The 12,734-nt window shown below is 38.7% G+C and overlaps 1 protein-coding gene across 1 annotated transcript; it reads left to right on the top strand.

The window, feature by feature from the left end:
* Positions 1-1,112: 1,112 nt before the first annotated feature.
* LOC124863423 (pleckstrin homology domain-containing family F member 1-like) lies at positions 1,113-2,528 on the top strand. The gene is made up of 2 exons (XM_047357788.1): positions 1,113-1,392; positions 1,505-2,528. Exons 1-2 carry the CDS (start codon positions 1,149-1,151, stop codon positions 1,966-1,968), a joined length of 708 nt encoding a protein of 235 aa, XP_047213744.1. The 5' UTR covers positions 1,113-1,148; the 3' UTR covers positions 1,969-2,528.
* The last annotated feature ends 10,206 nt before the right edge of the window (positions 2,529-12,734 follow it).

The following is a 12,734-nucleotide window of genomic DNA, read 5'->3' as shown; positions in this document are numbered from 1 at the left end:
GAGACCAGATTTGACAATCAAGCTTTTTCACAGTCAACATTTAACAGCGGCAACTATAATAAGCTCACATAGTTCACATGTTGTCACGTTACAACCGCAAATTTGAAGACATTTTGCTGGGATTTTATGTGATAGACCAACATGAAGTGGTGCAGAATGGTGCAATGAAAGTAAAATTAGAAATGGTTTTTAACTGTTTACATGACATGTAAAAATGTGACATATTTTCTGTATTCAGCTCCGTTAACCCTGTTACCCTTGAATAAAATCCTATGCATCAAATAACCTTCAGAAGTCAATAGAGTCTACCTCTGTGCAGTTTAATTCCAGTATAAATCCAGCTGCAATGTGGAGGCCTCAGAGGTTTGTTGGAGAACATTAGTGAGCAAGGAGCTTCATGAAGACCAAGGGGCACAGCAGACAGGCCAGGGAGAAAGTTTTGAGGACGTTTAAAGCAGAGTAAAGTTATAAATAATATCATAAGCTTAGGGCATCTGAAAGCTATAAGAAGACCTGTAAGGGACACAGCAAATATGTTACTAACACTGCACATTACACTGTCATGATCCTTATGTGTTAGGTTTTGGTCTTCAGTTGTGTTTGTGTTGATTATGTTCTAAATCAGTGTTTTTTAACCCTGGTCCTCTGGGCCCAAAGTCTCTCATGTTTTAGATATAGCTCTGCTCCAGCACACCTGAATAAAATTCATTACTACCTTAGGCTGTCATCAAGTACCACCAACAATTTGAAATAGCTAAATTAAAGTTAAGCTTGATGGCGTTTAAACTCAAACTTCAACTCTACAATGATTTTCTTCATCCACATATGGAACAACTTCCCTCAGGGTTTATTAGGAACTGCTGAAGTGTTGAATTAACGTTGAAAATCTGATAAATACTTGCATTTGGATTTTATTGAGGTTAATACCTCAGAGATTTAAGGAATAGAAAACAATCATGGTTAGTTATGGATCTGCGCCTTTTTGTTGTCTTTGTTGGTTGCATAACTTCTTTGTTTGTGGCCTCCACCTGGGAAGTTCCTCTGACGTCACCAGGAAGCAAATGTATTTAAGGACGCTACTCTGGCTGCTGCTACTGCACAAACTACGCTGCTCCTGCTGCTGCAGCAACAGACATAACATTGGCATTATGGATGCACTGACTTCTGAAACTCAGAATCGAAAGCGGATCAAAGAAGTGGAGAGTGCTTTCAGTCCATCAGGGGTGCAGCTTTCCATACCAGATCGGGTTCTGGTGGGCGAGGGCACCCTGATGAAGCAGGGTCGCAAGAAGTGGGAGCAGAAAGCGTTCTTCCTCTTTAGTGATATCCTCGTGTACGGCAGCATCCTCATGAACAACCGTTGGTACAAGAAACAGAAGGTCATCCTTTTACGTGAGTCACTCAAATGCAGACACCAGCTGATCACTCGAAAGTAAATTTAGATAGTGGCCAAACTGTTCATGTTACGTTGTATTAAGATTGCATAAAATGTGTGTCATTTTAGAGGACATCAAGCTGGAAGACATGGAGGATGGCGAAGATTCTAAGCACCAGTGGCTAATCTGCACACCTTGCAAGTCCTTCTTTGTTTGTGCCCCCTCCTACGAGGAGAAGAAAGCCTGGATTGCCCACATTGAGGCCTGCCAGCAGGCCCTCCTGCAGGAGCAAGTCCTCCAACCAAACCTCACGCTTGCCAAAACTTGGATCCCCAACCATGCCACCCAGAAATGCATGCGCTGCTTTGCAACGTTCACCAGCACCAACCGGCGGCACCACTGCAGAAAGTGCGGCTTTGTGGTGTGCAACGGGTGCTCCAAGGGTCGAGCCATCATTGAGCACATTAACCCCAACAAACCGGTGCGTATCTGCAAGAACTGCAGCAAAACGTGCAAGGCAGATGAGAATTTTTGCAATCGGGGAAACAGCTTTTGGGATGATGCAGAAGAAAGATCCAGTGGTGATGAATAAACTAATTATAATAACCACATTATAATAACCACATTATAATAACCACACTGCAAGTTCAAATTGAAGTGATGTGACAGAAATGTAATACTGTGTGTCCCCTCTTTGGAGAAAATGTAGCCAAAAGACAATATTTAAGGTGTGATACGGTATAGAGCATCAGGAATCATTGTTAGGAGAAGCATGTGTCGAATGAAAGACTTAAAATGTTCCCAACAGTGAGGGAGGTGTTGGACACCTGTCAGCTGTCACCTGTGTTTTACATGAAGATGTTGATAAGACAGTCCAAGGCAGCAGAGGAGCAACACAACTGCTAAAAAGACTGTTTGACTCTTGATCGATAAGGCTGAGTGAAATTAAACCTGCTGCAAAAGGCATAAAGCCTTACAAGACGTAAAGTATTGGAAAGTAAGCGATTTAAAATATTGGCATACAGTATCGGTCAAACGTTTTAGAACGCCTTTCCCATTTAATGGTTTTCTGTATGTTTATGACTATTTACATTGTACATAGATTCTCGATGAAGGCATCAAAAGAGTGAATAAACACATATGCAATTATGTAGCAAACCAAAAATTGGAAAATAACTTTGTATATGTTATATATTTTAGATTCCTGAAAGTAACCGCCCTTTGCTGTAATGACTGAAATATTAACCTCTCTCTATGAACGTCTGGGAAGTTCTTTAAAGACTCTTTAGAAAACCATTGCAAGTGACAATCTCATGAAGCTCATGGAGAGAATGCTAAGAGAGCAAAGCAGTCATCAGAGCAAAGGGTGGCTATTTTGTAATAATCTAAAATATAAAAATGTTTAGTTATTTCACACTTTTTGTTCACTATGTAATTCCATGTGTTTTCATTCAGAGTTTTGTTGTCTCTGGTGATAACCTACAATTTAAATAGTCATGAAAATAAAGAGACCCATTAAGTGAAAAAAGCGTTCTAAAATGTTTGACCGGTAGTGTATATCTACGCTTACCATTGTGCTCAAACTGTATATATTTTTCATCTATGTGCAGACAAATTTTCCAATCATCAAACTATAATTTTAATTATAAGTTGTCTTTGTTGATGTATACAATTAAGCAACTAGCACTTGTAAACCTGCTGCTACAACGTTATCGATAAAGGATGAACGTAAAGAGTTTCTGTTCAGAGCATTCTTCTTTTCTATGAACAGTGTTTCTTTTATTATTAATCATATTGCATCAGTATGAAATTGCACATTGCTTTGGTCAAGCTATGACATTTTTTCATCTTGTGCAATTTAACTGGCTAAAAACAGTGACCCACTTCTGCTGCATGCTTTCTGTTTCCCAGCATCAAAGCTCCCAATTGAACTGGTTTCTTAATGCATTACTAGGAAGCCTGCAGCGCATCAGCACAAAAATAGAAATGTTAAAACAGACAGTGTTTTTGAAACAGATGCTGCAACCACAAACCTCAGTGTATTTTATTTCAGTGTTATGTTTCTGCAAAATTTCTTTGCAACCACAACACAGCAGGAGTGAATGCTTTAAAGAACCACCATTCATCTTTTGAGGTAAACACATATACAGATATTCACATCCCTGATTTAGGTGTAGAGTAATTAAACCTAATCAATTTAGGTTAAATTGCAGCTGGGGTGCTGAATAAAGATTAGGGAGATGACAAGGAGGCCTTCCTGAAAGACTTGGAGCTCATCACTAAAGTAAAATGCAAAAAGCTATTTAGCAGCTATAAAAATGATTTTATTGCTGTAAAGCTAACAACAATTTTTCCATTGATTACTGAGAATTGATTACTAAAAATTACTTATAACATGGCTGCTTTTTCACACATTTTGTTTGTAGTTATTGTAAATGATCATGACAGCATATTACATGCTAATGACTAAAATGAGGACACCAGAAGAGAGGAAGACAAAAGAAAAAGCTGTGAGGCTGAAAAAACTGTGAAAAAACGAATGAAATGTTCCTGAGATGAAAAACTGGGAAAGATTTCTAACAAAGATGGGACACGGAACCTGAGAGATGCAACTGTCATGATGTGGTTTGAGGGCGGACCAAGAGCTGGGCAGCAGCATGTTGTAAAACGTTTTAGCTTTATTTCCAGAGGTTTTCAAAAGAAACCAAACAAGGCACTGCAGATACAAACAAAGTCCTGATCCAAAAACTTACAAGAGGTTCTGCAGGCACATGGAAAAAACTCAGCACAAATACGTGGGTTGAGAACGAGGTGTGACAAACACAAGGAACCAGCAACAAACAATGACACAAAACCAACTAATATACTGAGGGATAACAAAGGGCAGGTAATCAGAGAAAACCGGGAACAGGTGTGACAAGGAGGCAGGGAGGCAGAAGGAATAGGTGAAACAAATATAAAGACTGAGCATGGGCAAAGTAACTAATAAACAGAAACACAGACCAAGCAAACCTATGAACAAAGATAAATAATCAAATGGGGAATAAGAAAACTAGAATAATCATGACTAAAGTAAACAGAGAAACTAGAGGGAACATAGGAACAACAATAACAACCTGAGAACAAACAAAGAACCCATAAAGAAAATACAATACAAAATACAAAAGTAAACAAACTTAACCACACTGACTGAATTAACTGGAAAGGAAACAGAAAATAAACTAGTAAACAAGAAGAATGCAAAGGAACAAATAAAACACAATTAACCACAAAGATACTAAAGAGAAATAAAATTAGAGAATCCAGGGAAGACCAAGAACTATAATAATTACAACAATAATAATAATAAACTATACAAAGTAATAAGAACATATAAAAGAACTTAAGAAGTAAACACTAGGAGGCGGAAGAGGGAGAAAAGAAAACATCATACAAAAACCAAAATAGAAACATCTAAGCAAAAGGTAAACAAACACAAAGCCACAAACAGAGTCCAAAAATGTCACTCTGTGACAGCAACATCCTCCAGATGATACACATGTGAACTTTAATTACAGGAATGTATTTCTGGGAATATGTGACTATTCTTATATAAGCTCAATTGTGAGACCCAACGCTGATATTGGAAAGAAGACCTGAATCTTCTCTCTGATTCATTCCAAAAGAATTTTATCACATTGAGGCTAGGAATCTATGCCAACCAGTCAAGTTCTTCCTCACCAAACTCTCATTCCTGTCCCTATGGACCTTGCTTATTGCACTGGTGCTCCCTAATGTTGGGACTGGAAGGATCATCCCTAAATTGTTCCAACAGAGTTCTAGAGCTCTAGAACTGTCCAAATTGTCTTTATATGGTGCAACAATAAAAGTTTTATTCCCTGGAAATAAGGGGCTCAGCCCAACTCCTTAAATACAACTAAAAGTAATATTCCTTCCTTCACGATGCTTTTGAGAGTGACCCATTCTTTCACACATGTCAATGTGCTGTTATATTTTTACACTTGAGGCCATGGAAGTGATCTGAACATCTACAGGTCCTTCTCAAAATATTAGCATATTGTGATGAAGTTCATTATTTTCCATAATGTAATGATGAAAATTTAACATTCATATATTTTAGATTCATTGAACACTAACTGAAATATTTCAGGTCTTTTATTGTCTTAATACGGATGATTTTGGCATATAGCTCATGAAAACCCAAAATTCCTATCTCACAAAATTAGCATATTTCATCCGACCAATAAAAGAAAAGTGTTTTTAATACAAAAAACGTCAACCTTCAAATAATCATGTATAGTTATGCACTCAATACTTGGTCGGGAATCCTTTGGCAGAAATGACTGCTTCAATGCGGCGTGGCATGGAGGTAATCAGCCTGTGGCACTGCTGAGGTCTTATGGAGGCCCAGGATGCTTCGATAGCGGCCTTTAGCTCATCCAGAGTGTTGGGTCTTGAGTCTCTCAACGTTCTCTTCACAATATCCCACAGATTCTCTATGGGGTTCAGGTCAGGAGAGTTGGCAGGCCAATTGAGCACAGTGATACCATGGTCAGTAAACCATTTACCAGTGGTTTTGGCACTGTGAGCAGGTGCCAGGTCGTGCTGAAAAATGAAATCTTCATCTCCATAAAGCTTTTCAGCAGATGGAAGCATGAAGGGCTCCAAAATCTCCTGATAGCTAGCTGCATTGACCCTGCCCTTGATAAAACACAGTGGACCAACACCAGCAGCTGACACGGCACCCCAGACCATCACTGACTGTGGGTACTTGACACTGGACTTCTGGCATTTTGGCATTTCCTTCTCCCCAGTCTTCCTCCAGACTCTGGCACCTTGATTTCCGAATGACATGCAGAATTTGCTTTCATCCGAAAAAAGTACTTTGGACCACTGAGCAACAGTCCAGTGCTGCTTCTCTGTAGCCCAGGTCCGGGGAATGCAGCACCTGTAGCCCATTTCCTGCACACGCCTGTGCACGGTGGCTCTGGATGTTTCTACTCCAGACTCAGTCCACTGCTTCCGCAGGTCCTCCAAGGTCTGGAATCGGACCTTCTCCACAATCTTCCTCAGGGTCCGGTGACCTCTTCTCGTTGTGCAGCGTTTTCTGCCACACTTTTTCCTTCCCACAGACTTCCCACTGAGGTGCCTTGATACAGCACTCTGGGAACAGCCTATTTGTTCAGAAATTTCTTTCTGTGTCTTACCCTCTTGCTTGAGGGTGTCAATAGTGGCCTTCTGGACAGCAGTCAGGTCGGCAGTCTTACCCACGATTGGGGTTTTGAGTGATGAACCAGGCTGGGAGTTTTAAAGGCCTCAGGAATCTTTTGCAGGTGTTTAGAGTTAACTCGTTGATTCAGATGATTAGGTTCATAGCTCGTTTAGAGACCCTTTTAATTATATGCTAATTTTGTGAGATAGGAATTTTGGGTTTTCATGAGCTGTATGCCAAAATCATCCGTATTAAGACAATAAAAGACCTGAAATATTTCAGTCAGTGTGCAATGAATCTAAAATATATGAATGTTAAATTTTCATCATGACATTATGGAAAATAATGAACTTTATCACAATATGCTAATATTTTAAGAAGGACCTGTATATTTAGGGATTAGGAGGGACATACAATTCTCTTTGGCAATATGGTTTATGATGCATATAGTGTATTGTTAATGCACTCATTGACATGAAATTCATGCCAGAAGTTGGTAATAACCTAAATATTCCATAAATGCAAAAACATAAGAAATAAACTAATAAGAGAAACTAAAGATAACAAGACTGAAGAGAGGAGATGTGCAGAGGAGATGCAACAAAGACAGAGTTAAAACATTTCCCTGAAATGGTTGATAAAGTAGATCTCTCAGTCTAAGACTGTTGGACTGATCACACATCACATATTTAAGAGAATATGATACACATAATCTATATATAATTGTGAATCAAATGTTCAGGGAGAAAGCTGTAGAGAAGCTTAAAGTAGGGTTATGTTCTAAAATATTATCCCAAGCTTTGAGTATCTCAGAGGGATCTGTTCAATCCATCATCTGAATATGGAAAGAGAGTGACACCACTGCAAACCTATCAGGACATGGTTGTTCACCTAAATGGGGTGGCCATGCAAGAAGAGCATTAATCAGAGAACCAGACAAGAGCAATAACTCTGAGGAGGTGCAGAGAACAGCAATGCAGGTTGGAGAATCTATTTGTAGAAACTATACTATTCAATAAACTATTTGTGGGGCACTATATAATTCTGACCATTATGGAAGAGTGGCAAAAGAAACCCACAAGATGTTTTGTTTGCAGTTTACCCCAAGCCAAGTTCTGGGCTCAGCAACTGTGTGGACGAAGGGGCTCCGGTCAAAAACAGAGAAAATCGAACTTTTTTGCCTTTGTGCGAAATGCTTTGTGAGGTGGGAAAATTAGCACTGTTCATTGTGAACAAACAATCTTCACAGCAAAACCTTGTGGTAGCAGCATCATGCTGTGGGGTTGCTTTTCTTTAGCAAGGACAGAGAAGCTGGAAAGAATGCAGAGAGAATCCTGGGAAAAAAAACAGTTAGAGGATGTAAAACATTTGAGACAAGGGGTTCACCTTCTAGCAGGACATCGACTCCAAACGTATCCTCAGAGCTTCAACGGACAAATTTAAACCAAGATGGTAAATGCAGAAAAGGTGTTTCATGAAAGTATTGACACAAGGAAGTTAAAATCCATGTATAATTTTTCTCACACTTTTACATTTTTAGCTGTTGGTCTAACACATAAAATACAAATAATAAAAATATGTCTTTTTATTATTTTGGTATTAATGTGAGTTTGTGGTTTTATTGTAACAAACTTTTAAAAGGTTCGAAAGGGGGTTTTATATTTTCACAAGGCACTGTAGCAGGTTATATACTCGTTTAAGTACGTTAAGAAGTAATGTGTGTGTTTTTCCTGCTCCTGTTGTGTTGTGGTGGGTTTTAACATAGCAAAAAAAGCTTACATTTTTGTTCCGGCTGTGAAAATCCAGGAGCTAAACTAAACTTCCTGCAGTCCAGACCTGACACCTGTTGAGGAAATATAGCTAAGAGGCATAAGTTCATGTCTTGATATGACTCTTTGGTACCAGGAAGTTTGTTAATGCAGAACTTTGGTTACCTCTGATGAAGATGGGACCAGTCTGTCACATTCTATCATAACATAGATTTGGCATGTTACCCACTAATATTGTACAATACATCCTGAAATAAAAATATAATAAATAAGAATCACAAAGCTGAAGCAGTATATCTATCCAGAACAGGGAAAATTAATCGTGTTTTCTAAACAGTTCTGAAGCATGAACAGTATAGATGGAAACAGTGACACGTTTAGCTATCCAAACACACAAAAACCCCAGTTTGAAAAGTGGATTACACTACGTACAGATGTAATAAATGTTTTTCTATCAGCCCATTGACCTCAAAAATGCTCACACCTAGAGATGTCAGAGCAATCAACAGCTGTAAATGGGAAACTGGAACAACTGGTACTTTCCTGGCATGAAAGTAGGTTAATCAGTCAAGGTGATCCTTTACAAAACCATGATTAAACAACATCTCAACATAATGGTACGTTGATACAATGGTAACTGGCTTCCCATAAAGAAAAAGGAGTTTATGTTTTTCCCTTGAAGGATATTTGTGTGAGTGATTCCTGAAAACAGCACAACAATTTTTACTTGCCATGTTTTTGCAGTGTTTTTAGATGGAAACAGGAACAATAAGAAAGTGATCAGGAATGCATGAATCAGATCTTGGGGTGAGCTGTCAGGAATGCTTGTTCAGCAGGACAAAAAAAATGGAAATGCAGCTGATAATACTGTAAAGAAACTGGAGCAGAGTTTTTGGTTAGTCCACCAAGTCCTTTGTCTCTTATGCCGTAGAAGGGCCAACGTCAAGGCTGTATTGAGTGTGATTGAGTGTGCAGAGATTAGAACCAATGTGCAACAATTCCATAGTAAAAATCCTTTGACGATTCCTATTTGCAAATGGGTCTTTTTACATCCACAAGACTCCCTGGACCTTTCTAATGCACTCTTGTCTCACTCCATTTTGGGTAATTATCCTGCTAAAAGACCCAATGACAACCCATTTTCAGTTTACTGGCAGACTCCACCACATTCCCATTTAAAATACTGTATATTGCTACAGTGTTTCAATGAGTTCGTGATGGCATGCACTCAAGCAATGTTTTCAGGGTCTTTGGAAGAGAAACAGGCCCACAGCATTACAGATCTTCTACCATACTTACCATGAGATATTTCTCTACCTCTTCATCCTCTGTTTCACACCAAACTCTTCCATTCCTCTAAGTGTTTTGTTGCTGGGAAGCTCACACAAAGCCCAAAACATTCCAGTTAAAGTGTCTAGCATTCTCCACATGTTTGCACTTGTAATGGTAAGTCAGGAAAGGCTTTTTCCTGGATAAGACGCCCTTTTTGTTGCAGTTCTCAAGCAGTGAGCTGTGGAGATTTCCTTTCCTCTCCTACCATGCTGCTCACAATGTGGTGGAAAGTTAAACAGGGGTCTTTGTGCAGCTAAGTTTGTTCAGATGTTTAAAACTTTTTAGTTATTGCTCTAACTTAGATGCAATTTTTGCAAGTTTAGAGAAGTAGCGATTTTCCCTTTACATCTGCCTTACCTGAATAGCTTGTTTTTTGTCTTCCTGTTTCGAGGAGCAGCAAATAGAAATAGCATTTTACACATTTTGGCCAGCGATACCATTACTGTAGGTGCATAGCTGTATATAGGAAAAAAAATCACAATGGCATTTTATTAAGGTGAGACAACTTAAAGAGCAAAGGAAATACCTGTTGAATAGGTTGTGTTGGCTGAAGGGAACAGAGGACTGACGCCACCAGGGTGGGGGTTGATTCCTGTAACAGTGATTTATTTTTAGCCTGCATTAAAGTGTGAAGATGTGTAACTGCTGATAGATAGGCTTACAGATGTTCATTGTTGTTGCTACACCACCTATCTGGATATGGGAGGCTCTTTACATACTTAGTGTTGTTTGGATAATGCAATTTTGATGCTTTTATATATAAAGAAGCTCAGGGGAGTTTCGAGTGTTAAGGATTTGGATAAATCACTGCTTTAACCTGTCATTGTCAGGTTAAAGCAGTGACCTACTTCCTGGACTGGCTTTTCTTTGTTACTCAGTAGCCAGCGTGTTTTTGGTTCCTGCCAGTAAAACACCAGATTCACCTTTGGTGAAACATGCTGCATCAACATGGTACCACTTTTGAAAAACCTGTCAGCGAATACAATTCATTTCTGCTTTAACAGTTTAAACTGCCGTCTTTCTCTGAGTCCAAAGACGGATCAAACAGTTTAAAGGGAAGCATCTGTCAAAGTTTGGAGGTGTATAAATCTTTGTGGACACACCTTTACTGTTGATTCATTCAGTGCCTGCAAAATATTCATACCCTTTGAACTTTGTTACATTTTATCATGTTATGATCACAAACATCAGAAAGATTTATTTGGATTTTATGTGATGGAACAAAACAAACCAGTGCATTACTGTGAAATGAAAAAAACGATACCCTGCATTTCAAAATTATTTACAGATAAATCTGAAAATCTGAAATGTCTGGTGCACATTTGCATTCAGCCCCCTAAGTTGGATTTAGGTTTGGACTTTGACTGGAACTTTCTAACACATGAATGTGGTCTATTGTACCCTTGCTGTATGCTTATGTTGTGTTCCTGCTGAAAGGTGAACCGCCTCTACAGATTTCAAGACTATTTGCTGCCTCTAACAGTTTTTCTTTAAGGGTCCCCTGTATTTAGCTCCATCCATCTTCAAACAAACTCTATGTTCCCCTGCGCTTGTGGAACAAGAGCATCTCCACAGCATGATGCTGCCACTATCATGTTTCACAGTGGGGATGATGTGTTCAGGGTTATGTGCATTGTGCACATTTGGATTCATCTGGCAGTAGAAGCCCCTTCCACAGGCCTGCTGTGACCCTATGGCTTGTGGCAAACTATAAACATAAGTTCTTCTGAATTTCATTCATCAACGGCCTTTTAATTGTCATTCTGGCATAAAAGCCAGATTGTAGGAGAGCTCATCTAAAAGTTGTCATGTCAACAGAGTCTCCCACCTGAGCTGTGGATCTCTGCATCTTTTCCATGAGTCGTTTGGCTGTTTCTATGATGAACGCTCTCTTTGCCCAGTGTGTCTGTTTATGTGAACCGCCATATTTTGGTAGTTGTGCCGTACTCTTTTTGTTTTTAGATGAGGGATTGAACATCATTTAAAAACAGGGGATGTTCAAAGCTTGGGCTAATACAGTGACCTAACCCTGCTTTTAAAATTCTCCATAACTTTATCCCTGACCTGTCTGCTGTGTTCCCTGATCTTCACGATGCTGATGGTTCACTAATGGTCTCTAACAAAATTGTCTATCCTTCCACCTCCTAATTAGCCACTGCTTTGTGTTGATATATCCCAAAACATTCCAATAAAATACATTGAGGTATGTGGTTATAATGTGAAAATGTGGAAGAATTAAAAGGAAAATAAATACTTTTGCAAAGCACTCTACATATAACCATTAATATGATGTTTTGCTACTTTGAAGCACAAACTCCCAAACAACAAATAGCACAGGTCTACGAAAGAGTTCACGTGAACCTAACCAGCCTACAGTCCAGACCTGTCCCCTTTTTGGATATCATAAAACAAGAATTGAATTTTTTTGTGTTATGTTTTTTTTTTTTTTTAAAAAGACATTAAGAACTGTTCAGTATGTGAAGTGAGAATGGGAAGAAATACAGGAAAATATGGCATTTAAAGAGAAATTCCCAATCCATTTAATAATGTTAGTGGTGGCACAATATTTAACAACAGAGTGATCAATAGTAAAATTGAAAATATTTACTGCATTTAAGGGAATGTTTGAAAGGATCCCTTTATATTAAAAACACCAGAGCACTCATAATCTCAAACTGGAATTTTGGATTAACTGGGGATTTTCTGGGTTTCCGTCAGAAACACTAAACAAAGACGAGCAAAACTGTTTTAGCTTAAAAATACTCATCCCAGTAATCTGATAACGCAGCCAAGCTTTCACCTTTCCTAAACCTGTGGGGTTTTGGCACTGAAACAATGCTTGACCAGAAATGTTACCCATACCTCAGCTATCTAACCAGTCTGTCTTCTCTTTGGTGTCGAGAACTAAAAGGGAAGAACAAGCAACATTTCCTGAAAAACAAAATCTTCCTTATATTATTTAAAGACTAGTTTTACTGTCATCAACTTTCAGAAATGAAAAAAGATAGAAAAAAATGTTTGTTTTCATACCATCTCTATCACCTT

Source organism: Girardinichthys multiradiatus, chromosome X (genome assembly GCF_021462225.1).
Source record: "Girardinichthys multiradiatus isolate DD_20200921_A chromosome X, DD_fGirMul_XY1, whole genome shotgun sequence".
Classification (NCBI taxonomy): domain Eukaryota; kingdom Metazoa; phylum Chordata; class Actinopteri; order Cyprinodontiformes; family Goodeidae; genus Girardinichthys; species Girardinichthys multiradiatus.
Note: the sequence above shows the minus strand (reverse complement) of the source record. Positions and strands in the feature narration are given on the sequence as shown.